Source organism: Xiphophorus hellerii, chromosome 10, assembly GCF_003331165.1.
Source record: "Xiphophorus hellerii strain 12219 chromosome 10, Xiphophorus_hellerii-4.1, whole genome shotgun sequence".
In the NCBI taxonomy this organism is placed as follows: Eukaryota; Metazoa; Chordata; class Actinopteri; order Cyprinodontiformes; family Poeciliidae; genus Xiphophorus; species Xiphophorus hellerii.
Genome location: NC_045681.1, coordinates 4014462 through 4032038, shown reverse-complemented (window position 1 = coordinate 4032038; position 17577 = coordinate 4014462). Strand labels below are relative to the sequence as shown.

General features: G+C 37.8%; 2 protein-coding genes across 2 annotated transcripts in view; one reads left to right on the top strand and one right to left on the bottom strand.

Moving 5' to 3' along the window:
* pth3r (parathyroid hormone 3 receptor) overlaps nucleotides 1-1297 on the bottom strand; it is a 65172-nt gene extending 63875 nt beyond the window's left edge. Inside the window, exon 1 of the mRNA XM_032573415.1 lies at nucleotides 950-1297. Within this exon, the coding sequence (XP_032429306.1) occupies nucleotides 950-1015 (66 nt within the window). The 5' untranslated portion in view covers nucleotides 1016-1297. The remainder of the gene's footprint in view (nucleotides 1-949) is intronic.
* An 8573-nt stretch (nucleotides 1298-9870) lies between these two features.
* taco1 (translational activator of mitochondrially encoded cytochrome c oxidase I) lies at nucleotides 9871-16980 on the top strand. The gene is made up of 5 exons (XM_032575025.1): nucleotides 9871-10141; nucleotides 10210-10316; nucleotides 12747-12880; nucleotides 14271-14433; nucleotides 16579-16980. Exons 1-5 carry the CDS (start codon nucleotides 9871-9873, stop codon nucleotides 16786-16788), a joined length of 885 nt encoding a protein of 294 aa, XP_032430916.1. The 3' UTR covers nucleotides 16789-16980.
* Nucleotides 16981-17577: the final 597 nt, after the last annotated feature.

The following is a 17577-nucleotide window of genomic DNA, read 5'->3' as shown; positions in this document are numbered from 1 at the left end:
ATCCACATGTTTCTTTTCACGGTTGATTTGTTGAATTTTTGTCTGTTTTCAATAAACTGCCTTGAGGCTATCTGCATTATACGCCTCTGTTTGTGTCATATGTTACTTTCTGTAATAAAACAGATGTTTTTTGGCCCACTAAGGGTGCGGTTCATGTCTAAGGAACAACAAAACCGTGCAATGGAACCAAAAATTAGCAGCTTTGCAGCTCAGTGTCAGTCCTGCAGAGTCGCTGTTGATAAATCCAGCACGGTTATCAAAATTGGTTCCAGTTGTTGTTCCTAAAGCTGGCCCCTCTTCACCTCAGGTATTAGATAAGCCTTTATGTTATCATTTAAAAACTATGTTTTGTATTTTCCCACAGCCTGACAAAGTTTAGACTTTTAGAAACCAAACAAAGCCAAAGTTTGCTTCTCTTTTTAGGTCGATTTTTTGCAACATTTCCCTTTAAAATCTTTGGAAAATTTAGGAAAAAGATAGAAATATCTCTCTTATCAAAGCATTGACATGTTTTTTTTTAATGTATTCAGAAGTGAAAAAATTAGATTAAACCACAAATAAGTTAAATGTTCCACTTTTGGAAATACTTTAAAGTTATATTCTTCTAGAAGAACCAGAACCTGTTTGAATAATATTTATTAGAAGTTTTATAAACAGGTCCAAATTAATATTTGCAAAAAAGCACAGAGAAAATTTAAAAAAATAGCCACAAAGGCAGTGCAAATAAATACATAATACTAAATAAGCATCTTTCCACAAATATATGTAACAAAATATTGTAGAAATACACAGAAAATGAATAAATTAATCAAAATTAGAGGTAAACAAACTGAAAACTGATTCAGTTAGTGAAATCAATTACTTCTTCAATCAGTCTTGCTGAAAAAAACCAAAATACTGAGTAACTTGTGTTCTTTGAAATGATAATTTATAGTAGAAATGAACTCACCAGTGCAGCAGCTGTCAACATGCAGTGAAAAAGAGCCACAGCAGAAACTCCCTGCAGAGATGACATTATTTATTTTAGTGAAAAAAGCCTCAGAAAGAGAAACGCACAACTTTCCCCGCAGCCTCTGACAACGCGCTGCTCCTCAGGTCGCACCGCCGACTTTAACTTCTGCAGCTTTGCTCTCTTGTGTCCCATCAGTGCTCAAAATTTAATAAGTCCAAAACAAAAAGGTTTTTTTCCTGATATGCAGGAATAAGTTTTTTTTTTAAAAATAAAAATATTATTTTCCCTTAATGTTTAGACATTTCAGTGGGACGCAGAGCCATCAGACTGAGCGCAGAGGATGAAAGCTTCAGTTTTCACGGCTCTCTGGACCGTCGGGTTGAGATGGGTTGGCCTTTATTGGCTGAGTTTTTAACCCTTTCCGCTCCTCCTCTTCCTCTTCCTCCTCTCCTGTCATCTGTCTCTGGTTACCTCTCACCTGTTTGAACTCTCTTTTCTAAAGCAGGCAGTGGAGTAATTATCTTTTTTACTGCTGCCACTCAATTTAACGTTCATATCACATAAAGTCTGGTTTACTACCACTGTAAGCGCCCATATAACGACCCTTGCCCTTCAGTTCCCCTTACACACACATTTATAAAGGTTTTACACAGAAAATAGGTTTGATTTCTGATAAAACTTAATTATTCTCATATTTGTTCTACTTTTAGACGCCATATTATTTAATAAAACCAATAAAGGTTCCCCTCGGTGCCTGGAAACCAATGTTTTTTTAGGCCACAAACAGGTTTCACTAAGACTTTTGATGTGTGCATATTAGATAAATGCTTATCTTCAGCGCTAACCTCTAACCTTCTGACACTTGCAGAGACAGCAAAAGCACGAGCCAATGATTGGGTTTGAATTCTTTTTTTTGTTTCCCACACGTTTTCTGAATCAATAAATTGCTAAAAGTAATGTGGAAAGCATGAATAAAGGTTTTTACACGTGTATCTGCAACGCAAAATATCTTACTGACCTGAATTAAACAAGAAATCAGCACCATTTCTTGTTTTCATAAACTTTGTTCATAATTTTTTACTTTTTTAAACAATTATTCCATCTGACTTTGGATGTTGTGCTCTTATTTTTTTTACTTTGGGACAACAAAGTTTTGTTTTTACAACCCGCTGCGGTTGATTAGCGTCTCAAAATCTCAATTAATACCTGACCTATGACCCCAAATTCCAGAGTTGAAAAAGGAGGCTTCATGGAGGCAGAGCAAAGAGCGGAGAGAGGAGAAGGAAGTTCAAAACATCTCTACCATCCATCATGATGGGCAAAGATCATTTCCCCGACTCCAAGAGGAGCGGCAGAAGCAAACGAGGTGGATTAGCAGAGCTTCCTAAAAGCTGATGATGTCATCCACGGCATGTGACTGTGGAATATCGTCTCTGATGAAAAGATACTGAGCTGTTAGCTTCCCATGCCAGCCATATGAGCGTAATACAACAGTCTTAAGTCAGAGGCTTATTCAGGTTCGTTGCGAGACTGACTGCTATAGGAGATTCTTCCATATAAATTGGATAAAAAGGCACCATTTTCTCACAGTTTGGCGTTAAATCAAACCAGGTTTCTCCTACTGTAGGTCAGTTAGGATTCACAAATTATTTTTGTTCGGTAAATATCACACTAACTAGAGAACTAATGTTTTCAAGATCTTTGCAAAACTTTTTAAATTTATAAATTTCCACACATCTCTGCAGAATTTGGTGGAATAGACTTTTAAACTGAAAAACTTGTATCAAATGTTTTCTCCTTCAGACTTCAGATTAAAATCAGGGATTTATGATACCCACTCCAAGACTTTGTTATGCTTAATCCACTTTGGTTTTTTTATTATAATAATTATTATTATTTAAAGTTGCAGTATGTAACTTTAAAAGAAAATGTTTGCCTACATATTTGTTCAAACTGTTTCTATGTCATGACCGTACAGCATGGGAGAAAATTGAGCTCCTCTGATTCTCCCTCTGCGAGCTAGAAACAACCAATCAGAGCCAGGGGGCGGGTCTTAGCGCTGTCAATCACAATCTCGCCCTCCTTTCAAGAGTCAACAAATCCTAACTAGAGCTAATGCTAGTTAGCATGGCCACTGATGTAGCGGTAAGTTATTTTTTCACCAGCGAGTACATGAGGATGATAGACAGCGCTAAGAACCTCCTCCAGGTTCTGATCGGTTGTTTTTTTAAATAAAAACAACCGATGAGCCGTGGCAGCAGCCGGACAAGGCGCTAGATTTTTTCCATAAATTTTCTGTCTTGTAACAAACTATCACAATATGGCGACAGTTTTAATAAGTATAGTAAAAACATATTTTTGTAAAAGTTGTATGCTGCAGCTTTAAGCCTCTTTGTTTTTATAATAATTATTATTATCCTATGAGCCAGTTTGTGACTCATGTGGCTGAATACTTATTGTCAGTTTCTGCTGATGTCTTGAAATGTTGCTTCAGTTTTTCACATGATGTTCTTTCCTCATTACTCCAACTTGCCCCACAGCATGATGCTGCCTCACCAGGACTTCACAGTTGGGTTACAAAGCTTCCACTGATTTACTCCAAATGTAACAACTGGCATAATGATCAAACATTAAATGTAGATTTTATCAGACCAACTGTAATCTGGTTTTTAGAGCAGTGGCTTCTTCCTTTCTGCGTGGCTGTTCAGCCCATGTCAGGACAGAATATAACAACACTGTCTTACCAGCGTCAGTCGGAATATTCACAAGGTTTGTTTTGTTTTGTAAATGTGTTGTAGTACACAGATTTCACAGAGGAACATGTTTTTCTCTGGGAGCTGGCAGAACCTGCCTCCTTCCTCGGTTTTATGGTGGCCGGAAATCCTCACGGTGTTTGAACTCGTGTGTAATTACTTCAGCAGATGAACGTGGAGCTTTCAGGCATCTGGAAAGTGTGTCCAAATATGAAGCAGACAAGTGGAGATGCTGCCTGATTTCTGCTGACACTTTTATTACTACGACTACTACTATTACTACTGCTGCTACTATTACTACTGCTGCTACTATTACTACTGCTACTACTATTACTACTGCTGCTACTATTACTACTGCTGCTACTATTACTACTGCTGCTACTATTACTACTGCTGCTGCTACTATTACTACTGCTGCTACTATTACTACTGCTGCTACTATTACTACTGCGACTACTACTATTACTACTGCTGCTACTATTACTACTGCTACTACTATTACTACTGCTACTACTATTACTACTGCTGCTATTACTATTACTACTGCTGCTACTATTACTACTGCTACTACTATTACTACTGCTGCTATTACTATTACTACTGCTGCTACTATTACTACTGCTACTACTATTACTACTGCTGCTACTATTACTACTGCTGCTACTATTATTACTGCTACTACTATTACTACTGCGACTACTACTATTACTACTGCTGCTACTATTACTACTGCTGCTACTATTACTACTGCTGCTACTATTATTACTACTGCTACTACTATTACTACTGCTGCTACTATTACTACTGCTACTACTATTACTACTGCTGCTACTATTACTACTGCTGCTACCATTACTACTGCTACTACTATTACTACTGCTGCTACTACTATTACTACTGCTACTACTATTACTACTGCTGCTACTACTATTACTACTGCTACTACTATTACTACTGCTGCTACTATTACTACTGCTACTACTATTACTACTGCTGCTACTATTACTACTGCTGCTACCATTACTACTGCTACTACTATTACTACTGCTGCTACTACTATTACTACTGCTACTACTATTACTACTGCTGCTACTATTACTACTGCTGCTACTACTATTACTACTGCTATTACTATTACTACTGCTGCTACTATTACTACTGCTGCTACTTTTACTACTGCTGCTACTATTACTACTGCTGCTACTATTACTACTGCTGCTACTACTATTACTACTGCTATTACTATTACTACTGCTGCTACTATTACTACTGCTGCTACTTTTACTACTGCTGCTACTATTACTACTGCTACTACTATTACTACTGCTGCTACTATTACTACTGCTGCTACTACTATTACTACTGCTACTACTATTACTACTGCTGCTACTATTACTACTGCTACTACTATTACTACTGCTGCTACTACTATTACTACTGCTACTACTATTACTACTGCTGCTACTATTACTACTGCTGCTACTACTATTACTACTGCTGCTACTATTACTACTGCTACTACTATTACTACTGCTGCTACTATTACTACTGCTGCTACCATTACTACTGCTACTACTATTACTACTGCTGCTACTACTATTACTACTGCTACTACTATTACTACTGCTACTACTATTACTACTGCTGCTACCATTACTACTGCTACTACTATTACTACTGCTGCTACTACTATTACTACTGCTACTACTATTACTACTGCTGCTACTACTATTACTACTGCTACTACTATTACTACTGCTGCTACTATTACTACTGCTGCTACTACTATTACTACTGCTATTACTATTACTACTGCTGCTACTATTACTACTGCTGCTACTTTTACTACTGCTGCTACTATTACTACTGCTACTACTATTACTACTGCTGCTACTATTACTACTGCTGCTACTACTATTACTACTGCTACTACTATTACTACTGCTGCTACTACTATTACTACTGCTACTACTATTACTACTGCTGCTACTACTATTACTACTGCTACTACTATTACTACTGCTGCTACTATTACTACTGCTGCTACTACTATTACTACTGCTGCTACTATTACTACTGCTACTACTATTACTACTGCTGCTACTATTACTACTGCTGCTACTATTACTACTGCTGCTATTACTATTACTACTGCTGCTACTATTACTACTGCTACTACTATTACTACTGCTGCTGCTACTATTACTACTGCTGCTACTATTACTACTGCTGCTATTACTATTACTACTGCTGCTACTATTACTACTGCTGCTACTATGACTGCTGTTACTACTATTACTACTGCTGCTACTATTACTACTGCTGCTACTATTACTACTGCTGCTACTATTACTACTGCTACTACTATTACTACTGCTACTACTATTACCACTGCTGCTACTACTATTACTACTATTACTACTGCTACTACTATTACCACTGCTGCTACTATTACTACTGCTGCTACTATGACTGCTGCTACTACTATTACTACTGCTGCTACTATTACTACTGCTGCTACTATTACTACTGCTACTACTATTACTACTGCTACTACTATTACCACTGCTGCTACTATTACTACTGCTGCTACTACTATTACTACTATTACTACTGCTACTACTATTACCACTGCTGCTACTACTATTACTACTATTACTACTGCTACTACTATTACTACTGCTGCTACTATTACTACTGCTGCTACTATGACTGCTGCTACTACTATTACTACTGCTGCTACTATTACTACTGCTGCTACTATTACTACTGCTACTACTATTACTACTGCTACTACTATTACCACTGCTGCTACTATTACTACTGCTGCTACTACTATTACTACTATTACTACTGCTACTACTATTACCACTGCTGCTACTATTACTACTGCTGCTACTACTATTACTACTATTACTACTGCTACTACTATTACCACTGCTGCTACTATTACTACTGCTGCTACTACTATTACTACTGCTATTACTGCTGACCATACAACTACAGGTAGTTCTACTGTAACTACAACTACAAATACTGTTAAAACTAGTACTACAGCAACAATAACCACTACTAGTACAACTCTAAATAGTACTACTATTACCACTGCTAATATTGACATTGCTATTACTATCAACACCACTAGTACTACTATAATTACTGGTGCAAGTAAAATTATTACTATTACGACTGTCCTATTTGCACTTCTAAAAGTATTACTACTAATTTTACGGCTGCAACTACTGGTACTGTTGATATAATATGACAGCAACTACTACCAGTAGTACAAATATAACTAGACTTAGACTTAGACTTAGACTTAGACTGACTTTATTGTCATTTTGCATGCACATGGTGAATACAGAACGAAATTTCGTTGCATACGGCTCAGGACAATGTTTTGAGCTTTCAATGTTGTGAGGTTACTCCAGAATAAAATAAAATACAGTATAAAATATGAATATAAATATAAATATAGAATATAAAGTGCAGTAATGACAGTAAAATATAAGTTATTTAGCTCTGTACATGTGCAAGGTATAAAGTGGAGACCAGATTTTAAGTGCAGTCCAGTTAAGAGTTCAGCAGTCTGATGGCAAGTGGGAAAAAGCTGTTTCGGAACCTGGTGGACCTGCACCGGATGCTGCGGAACCTCTTTCCAGAGGGCAGCAGGGAGAACAGTCCATGGTGGGGGTGTGAGGGGTCACTGATGATGTTTCGGCCTCGGGACACGCAGCGCTGGGATGAAATGTCCTGAATGGAGGGAAGGGGGGCCCCGATGATCCTTTCTGCTGTCCGCACCACTCTCCTCACGTTCTTCCAGTCGGAGGCGCTGCAGCCTCCACACCACACAGAAAGGCAGCTGGTCAGAATGCTCTCTATGGTGCTTCTGTAGAACGTCTTGAGGATGGGCGGGGGCAGGTGTGCTCTTCTCATCCTCCGCAGGAAATACAAGCGTTTCTGTGCCCTCTTGGCCAGAGACGTGGTGTTCACAGTCCAGGTGAGGTCGTTAGTGATGTGCACCCCCAGGAATTTGGTGCTGCTGACCACCTCCACAGCCGAGCTGTTGATGAGCAGTGGAGCGTGGCTGGGCCGGTTCTTCCTGAAGTCGACGATCATCTCCTTCGTCTTGTCAACGTTCAGGATCAGGCTGTTGTCTCTGCACCAGTCCACCAGCTGCTCCACCTCCTCTCTGTAGTCCAGGTCGTTGTCGTCTCTGATGAGGCCCACCACCGTTGTGTCGTCCGCGAACTTCACGATGTGGTTGGTGGCGAACCTGGGGACGCAGTCGTGTGTCATCAGAGTAAACAGCAGAGGGCTCAGGACGCAGCCCTGAGGGGAGCCTGTGCTGAGGGTGATGACATCGGAGGTGTGTTGTCCGATCCGGACTGACTGAGGTCTGTCGGTGAGGAAGTCTAGCAGCCAGTTGCGCAGGGGGGTGCTGAAGCCCAGGTGTTCCAGTTTTCCTGCCAGATGCTGTGGGATGATTGTGTTGAACGCTGAGCTGAAGTCCAGGAACAACATCCGCACATGAGTGTTCTTCTCCTCCAGGTGAGCCAGGCTCAGGTGTAGGGCAGAGGAGATAGCGTCCTCAGTGGAGCGGTTTCGGCGGTAGGCAAACTGGAACGGGTCGAATGTGGAGGGGAGTCTGGAGACGATGTGTTCTTTTACCAGCCTTTCAAAGCACTTCATCATGATGGGAGTCAGTGCCACAGGCCGGTAATCGTTGAAAGAGGTGACTTGAGGTTTCTTTGGCACCGGAATGATGGAGGCAGTTTTGAGACAATTACTATTACTACCACCTGCTAAGGCTACTATTATTATTACAATTGAAACATTTACTAAAACATTTACTGATATTGAGACAATCAATTGATTAATAGTAGTATTTCAATAAATTAGCATTACTACTATAACTACTAGTAACGATAACTATAACTAAGTAACTATTAGTACCACCACTACTGCAAATACTGGTACTATTATTGGTTCCACTATAATTAGTAACAGCTGTAAATATTGTTACCAATATTGTTATTAGTATTATTACAATGAGTAGTACTATTACTACCCCTATTATTATTATTACTAATAATATTTTAACTATGATTAGTTCTGCTATAATTATTGCTGTTATCAATTTATTACAACTTATATCGATGAAAGTAGTACCACAGAAACAACTACTAATACATTAACTGTTACTATTAGTACCACTGCTAGAACAATTAGTACTGTTATAACTGTTACTATTGATATTACTACTGTTATTAGTGCTCAAACTACTACTGATAATAATAACAATAGTAACAAGGGATTATGTTTTAATTCCTCTGCTTCATGTTTATAACTCTGTTCACATTATTATTGTTAATATCATCATTAATTATTTTAATGTTCAATTTCTTTCTAGTATCTTAAATATCCTGTTAATAAAAGCCCATCTAATCAATTGAATTTAATTAATGATAAATAATAATAATAAACTAATTAAGTATTTATTTATTTCAAATAAGTAAAATGTAAAAAATAAAATAAAGAAAATTTTAAAATACATATAACAATATTCAAACACAAAAAAACTTCCATGTACAGTTTGTAAAGAAGTAAGAAGAAGATGAATCTTATTAAATCCTACCCCCAATTGTTTTAACCAAATATGTCCCATTTTATACATATTTACATTTTTGACATGTCACAATTTCTAGTCTTTCCAAAATATATCTATTATGAAGTCTACACCATGTCGACAGCTACATTCATCTTTAACAATCAAAAACAAACTCTTTTCCTGCTCTTTATTATCCATTATATATGTAACAGAAAGGTTTAGGTACTTGTGTTTTATAAAAATCTGTTTGTTCGTTTTAACCGCTTAACCTTACAATGCTTTTACTTTGACAGGTCGGTGTGTGACGTCATTGGAACCCCGGAAGTAGCGGTTCCACAACAAGGGCAGCTGCGCTCCTGAGCTGTCATATCAGTAAATCAGAAAACTTTGGGCAGTTTCATGTAGTATTTGAACTAAAACGGTTCATTGTAGTTGGCTGACTGATTTAGGGAGGCAGAGTTGCGGCTGTATGAAGGAAGTCAGCCTCCACATGTGCAGCGGGATTAGCGGACCTCCGCGCTCTCTGTAGCTGTGGTTGTGTGGGTGTGAAGGGCATGCTGGGGCTCACTCTGCTCAGGGCTTTGCGGACCCAGCGCCCACCACGGCTGGTCGGGACGGCTCCGGTGCGGCGTGTCCCTTTATCGGGTTCATGCGGGCTGTCCCCGCCGTGCTGGACGGGTCCCGTCCGCACGCTGCGGCTGAGCACCGCCTTCTGCGCAGGTCACAACAAGTGGTCAAAGGTCAAGCACATCAAGGGTCCGAAGGATGAGGCGAGAGGAAAAATTATCGCGAAGTTTGGGATGATGATCAGAATAGCTGTGAAGGGTGAGTTCAGGCTACAGTTTTATATTCTTGTAATTGTAGCTATTTATTTTTAATTTGTTAATCTGCAGAAGGTGGATCCAACCCGGAACTGAATATAAACTTGGCCAATTTAGTGGAGCAATGCAGGAGCAAGAACATCCCCAAAGCATCCATAGATGCAGCAATCAAGAATGCGGTAGGTTCATAATTTCAATATTAGTGGTGATTGAGGTGGTAGACATGACACACACCCAGGGTGGCATGTCAGTGGGGCGGCAGAATCTAGCTGAGTCTTCAATTAAGTTTTCAATTCGTTTATATAGCCACCTGTTATTGTTTACATCTGGAAATATTGCTCATGCACACAGCGCTGGAGGGCAAAAAGGCAATTTTTTACACGCCATCTGATGCTAATGCCGTTGCAGAGCAACTTTGTTAACAAAATTAAATCTGGTTGCATCTACACTGCACACAAACTCAGTCATGGCAACTGACTGATAACAACAGCACTAATGTGTCAAGATTCAAATAAAAAAACACACAAACATTTCCCACACAAGCCTGTTTATGTTGCGATTCTTAAGTGATCGTCACAGCAACGATTGATTAGCTAATTTAAACACCTGCTCTACTGAAGATCTGTCAGAAAGTTGGCGTGTGGGTCACCTTTTTTTATTTTTTTAACTGAACCGAAACGCACCAAATTCCACAGCACATCTACATGTTAAGATTCTCAAAGTCAAGCTAGCATAAATGAGCTACTTTCATCTTCATTGTTTTTTTTTTTATTAAAACTTTATTTCAAAAGGGACAATTCATTTTACAAAATATGCCAGAGGCCAGTTTTCATCCCTAGTTCCTCTATAAATATAAACAAAATACATCATAGTGTAATACAGACAAGTTAACAAGCTCTTTCCATCAAAAAAGAGAATAATAATAATACCAGAGGTGGGGACTCGAGTCACATGACTTGGACTCGAGTCATTAAAATCAAGGTGAGGCTTGAGTTGAAAAAATGCTCAAAGACTCGGACTTGACTTTGACTTTCGCACCATTGACTTGGGACTTGACTTGAAGCTCTTTACTTGAAAAGACTTGATATTTTACTCAAGTCAAAACAGTAGCACTGGACAGAGACATTTCCCATAGTCTCAAATCGAAAATTTGTCAGGTATGGGTGTATTTGAAGACATCTATGTTGGTAAATTATATTGACAATAAATAGATTGTTTACTGCAGTCGGTGCATTAAGTAGACCGTTTTTTCAGTTAGAACTCTCCAAATGGCGGCGTGATGGTCGTTGAAATACCATGTCCAAGTGGTATAATTTTGCTAGATAACAAATCAAAATCAAGTAATTTTGCTATCCTTCAGAAATTGCTGTAAAAGTAAAAAAAATTGTACAATTGTACGGATCCTGAACGTAACGCTGTGGGGAAGTTCTGAGTGTTTCTGGATGGTAATGCAGAACGTTATTTTGTGTCTTGGTTAGTGATGCTGGAAAGCTTGATTCAGGCAACATGTTTTTATCAACACTGAGACGTGAAATTGGCTGCAGATTTGACCCCACTTGGACTGATGGATATTTATTTTACCATCACATCCAAATTCAAAACCACTGGGCTTTATTTGCAATGACTGCATTGTGTGTTTGATTTTAAAATGAACACATGGTCTTTTTAAAATAAAAAAGACCATGTCCATTTTTATTAATTATGCAATGTATAATTATGCAATTATACATTTAGCACAATTGGAACATTGTTTTTAAAAAAAAAAAAAAACGACTCGAAAGGACTTGAAATTCCAAACTCCCGACTTGAGACTTGACTCGACTTTTGCCTGTCTTGACTCGGACTTGAGGACAAAGACTTGAGACTTGCAAAACAGTGACTTGGTCCCACCTCTGAATAATACTATTACTAATAAATAAAAAGTATTTTTTAATCTAAAAAAGCATATCAGGTTACCTGCTTAAAATTAATAAAACAAACAGTTCACCATAATACAAACAATAAATAAAAAACTTTAGAATGAATATAAGAATCACATAATTAGTGCCTGGATATTTGATTATTTAGGAGCGATAATTTTAAGTTATTAGAAAATTATTTAAACGACTCGTACATTTTTACACTTCCTGGTATTTTATTCCAGTCATGAGAAGCTTTTTCTTAATTTTAATTGTGACAGAGTACGTTATATTTAATGTTTCACTTGGCAAAAAACAAATCACAATACAAGTGTTTCCTTTCAGTCGATATCAATAATTATTGATTAGTTTTCTGTTTAAAATATGTAAAATACTACTGAACTAGTGGCATAACATTTCCTGTTTTATCCACAGTTTTAACTCCCTACTGTGTTTTTTTATTTTTAAGTAGTTATGAGGCACAATGGAGAAAACTTAAACTGCTGCTGCGCCAGTCACTCAGCAGATTGTTGCTAGGTAACCAAAGAATGAGCGAGTTGCTAGGTAACGAAAGAGTGAGCGAGTGAGTTAGTTAATACCACTAACTTTGCTCTGTAGCATATTTATTTTATGTAAAAATAAATACGATTTAATTTAGTTTTTGTTCTATTAAAACCATGTTTGCATGTTTTGCACCGATTCTGCACCCAGGAAAAAGCCAAACCCGCGTCGCAGCACACGTTCGAGGCGCGGGGGCCCGGCGGGTGTGCGCTGCTCATCGAGACTCTAACTGACAACAACACACGGACCCACCAGGAGATCAAACGCCTGCTCACCAAGAACCGGTCAGAACCTCCCGCTGTGCTACCACAGCATTCTTTCTGCTGGTTCTGTTCGTTAGGCTTTTACTCACACATCAAACCCTTCTGTCATTTATCGAACATTTCTGTTATTGACTGTTAATCTAGTGAATACTGTTAACATTATTAGTCACTCTGTTATTGCAGACACAAAATCTCATTTAAGAAAACATGCTAGTTTTTTTTTAACAGCAACTTTTGAAGATTATTTTAATTGTCTTTACTGTTTTTCTCACTATGTGGAATTGTTCCAGTTGTTATGAGCCTCTTAATTATTGTTGTGATTGCAGATATGGTCAGCTTTAACTGAAAATGCAATTTTTCTTATGGACTTTTACTGATTTATGAAGATCAACCCACATCAGCTTTACTTAAATGTCATTTTTTCGTCCCATTTTTAAACAGAAGTTTGTGTTACGTCATATTTATTCCCCACAGGATGTTTTTAATTCCTGTTAATAAGTTCCTAAGTCGACTTTAAAAACTAAAGCATTAATATAAATAAAGTCATAGCAGTGGTTCACCATATTTTTAGAACAATTATCACTATCGTGACATACAGTATGTTATAGTATTTGCCATCATATCTGGATATTTTCAGTGTTGTATTGTTGAAAACAAAATAAAAAAAAATTTTTTCATCCACTATGAAAGTTGATAGCTTGAAGGATGATATTTAATAACTCTCTGATGTTTCCATTGATATAGTTACATAAATTTGAGTTGATGTGGAGAATATAAGTGAATAATTCAGGAAGAAAAACATAAAACAAGATGCTGTTATGTGTAATAAGGATAAACACCAAACTGTATTTAGGCCGTCGCGATAACTGTTCTGCTGGACAATGAATTGTCCCAGTAATCTTTGTGATAAATGATAATATTGTCTTTTAGTCACAAGTAATATATTGACTTTGGTATAATAATGCGAGTGTGTACGGAAGAGGACGAGGGCCACTTTAAACAAAATCGGACACAACCATCAACGATTGATACAACGGAAATAAGAATAAAAACACTCACAACAAAAACAATGAGTAAGATGGATTATGATGTCTTTGTAAACAAAATTTCCCTTCAAAAATATTAATTATCAGAGTGGAAAATGCCACTTTTCTTGTAGCCTTGTATTGATTTATGAAGATCGGTACACATTAGACTTATGAATTTCAGAAGGTGCTGAAAACCTAAATGAGTCAAAGAAGATAAACATTATGTCATATATTTGACACATCTATTATATTGATTTTTCTCCACAGAACTGGTGATGGTCAATAACTCAGTATTTATTTAGAATTTTCCGATCAATAAAAGTCTCAGTTTGTTGTTAACTTCTGATGGAAAACAAAGCGTGTGATCACTCTGCTGTCTTCAGCGGGACGCTGTCTGACGGAGCTCGTCATAACTTTACCCGGATGGGCGTGGTGATGGCACCCGCGGAGAACGTCTCTGCAGAGAAAGCGCTGGAGATGGCCATCGAGGCCGGAGCTGAAGACGTCCAAGAAACCGAGGAGGAGGAGGAGAAGCTCCAGCTGAAGGTTACCTCCAATTACCTCAACACAATACTCTGTAATGGATTATCGATGGCATACATGTGTACTGAACAACTACAGCATTATTTTATACATCAACGCATGCAAAATGTTTGTGTCTATTTAAATTATGCTTCTTTTTTTTGTTGGAATATTATAATTGAGGCAAATAGTACAAACTGAAGAAACGCAAAAGTGCGAACACTGCCCTCTGGTGGACAAAAACGGTAATTCACCCTGGAGGCTTTCGGAAATGGGAGTCACAATTACACTGCAAAAACACAAAATCCCAAGTATTTTCGGGCTTTTTTCTAGTGCAAATATCTTAGTACACTTGAAAGGCATTAAAACTAACTTATAAGTAACTTGTCAGCAAAATATAGAAGCTTGTCTAAAGAAAATAATCCCTCAACGTTGATGAAAAAGTGCTAGTTCCACTAACTTAACAATCAACTGGCACTTTGCCGTTACCTAGCAACGTTAGGCAAACCCAGCCCGTCACCTAGCAACCAAGTTCTACTTCCACTGGCAGATTATTTCTCTTTTCCACCTTATTCCTGGGAGGCTTACTGTGGAAACAATTATGGGTCTTACTTCCAGCAACCCACCGGAAGTAGCAGTATTTCACTGTAATTTGTAGGATGCTTTGCTAATCTACATTCATGATAGAAGTCGCATCTTTCTTTTCGGTTATTGTTCAATATTTAGTAAAACATGTTTACGGACACCCAGTCTGCCATCAGAGAGCTGCTCTGCACAGAGGATCGTAATTATGAGTTTAATCACAGGGAGCGACAGGAACACGATCGTTAGGTTTTGTAGCATAATGACCGTGAATCAGCAGCGCTGCTAGCAGCTCGTTTCTCTGAAGTATTGACAGTAATAAAGAGAAAAGCAGAGAAACTGCTCAGAGATCTGAGCTGCAGTTTTGCACCGATGATGTAAAACATCAGAACTACATAATATTACAGTAAATTTGCCAAAAACAGCCAATAACTCCAAGTCTTCAACCTGCAAGTTTGTTCGAACTTCCATTACATAGCTCCGACCAAAATAATAATAATGAAAAATATGTGTGTCTGTGTGTGTGTATATACAGTACAGACCAAAAGTTTGGACACACTTTCTCATTGAATTCAATGAGAAAGTGTGTCCAAACTTTTGGTCTGTACTGTATATACAGTATATATATATGGACACACCTTCTAATTCAATGGGTTTTCTTTATTTTCATGACTATTTATAAGGCAATAAATCCCACTTATTAACCTGACAGGGCACACCTATGAAGTGAAAACCATTTCAGGTGACTACCTCTTGAAGCTCATCAAGAAAATGCAGAGTGTGTGCAAAGCAGTAATCACAGCAAAAGGTTGCTACTTTGAAGAAACTAGAATATAAGGGCTATTTTCAGTTGTTTTACACTTTTTTGTTTAGTGCATATTTCCACACGTGTTATTCATAGTTTTGATGCCTTCAGTGTGAATCTACAATGTTAATAGTCATGAAAATAAAGGAAACTCATTGAATTAAAAGATGTGTCCAAACTTTTGGTCTGTACTGTATATATATAAATATATACACTGCTCAAAAAAATAAAGGGAACACTTAAACAGGTGTTTAACACTTAAAGTGTTCCCTTTATTTTTTTGAGCAGTATATATATACAGTACAGAGATATATATATATATAAATGCAGGTTTTAGCACTTTTTGATATTTTCGTAGAATAATTGCATTGAATTGTTACAATGGAATGACATTAGAAGCACCAACAATATTTTTTAGGTTAATTTTCCTTATCAGGTCTTAAACTTTGTGCTTTTTTAACACTATTTTCCACAAATATCAACATTCATTAGAAAAAAAATTATCCAATCTCTTTGCAAAAAGGTTTAATTTTTCTTTATCTTAAAACTTCCTATAGTGGATATTTATCAATCTTTCACTAACCTTTCACTTTTTGTGAAAGGTCAGGTAAATGAGTTTCATTTCGCTGGAAAATATCTGTGTATTAGAAAGGTTGCACCACCAGCCCTGGAGGGTTGCATGACATTTGCTTCCAGGATATATACTGTAATCTATTTAAGAAGATAAACCTTTCCCTGTCTTAGTAAGACGGTAACATCTGGCTGTGCGTGTCTCTCTGCAGTTTGTCTGTGCGGTGTCAGACCTGAACAAGGTGCGCGGCTCCCTGGAGGGACTGGGATTACACATCACATCTGCAGGCTTGGAGTTCGTCACTCGCAATCACTCCTGCCTGGATCAGGAGCAGATGGAAGCTGCTTCCTCTCTCATAGAGGCTCTCACTGACCTCCCAGATGTAGTGAGAGTGTGGGACAATATCCAGGCCGACAGCTGAGACGGTCGGGGCGACGCTGCATATTTGGAACGACGGGAGGATTTGCCATCTGATAGCTTCCAAAAGAGCTGGAAACTGGGCATGTTGTGGCAGAGAAGAGACACTTTTGAATGTTTTACCTGTGGAGAAAAAAAACTTTAAAAAGAATCAAAATGTGGTAACCATTAAGAGAGAATTGTTTTCCATCCTGCACATTCAGCTTTGATGAAGAGCAGTTTTAGTTGGAAAAGTGCTAAAGTAACAGATTTAAAGGAAAATATTTCCCTTATATTTAGAAAACACATTTTTCTCTCCATAATTCAAAATCTATCAACTGGTTTTCAGTCCCAGACTTATTATGCTTCCTTGAACATAAAGAATATGTCTACAGGCTATAGCAGGGCTGTTCAAAGTGCGGCCTGGGGGTCATCTGCGGCCCTCTGGAGGATTTTTAGTGGCCAACCTCGATTTTAGAATTGAGCCAAGCAGGCGGTTGCTGCAGATGGACTTTTAAAAAAAAATCTTTTACAGATAAATAACATCTTTAAAAAAATATTAGGTGGAAAAAATAGGTTCCTATTTATTAACAACCAAAATTCTTGACCTGCTTTCAGTCAAAAGCAAATCCTGCAGCCAAAGTCAGAAACCAATCAACCCTAAAAAATGTAGGAATTGGATCTTTTTTATGTGTTGTATCTGCAATAATTTACTGATCCATTTTCTACAAAAATCAGGCTAGTTTGTTGAGTCCAATAAATAAATTTTTTGGTGACTATTGAGCACATAAGATAAAAAAAGGTACAAAAGTTT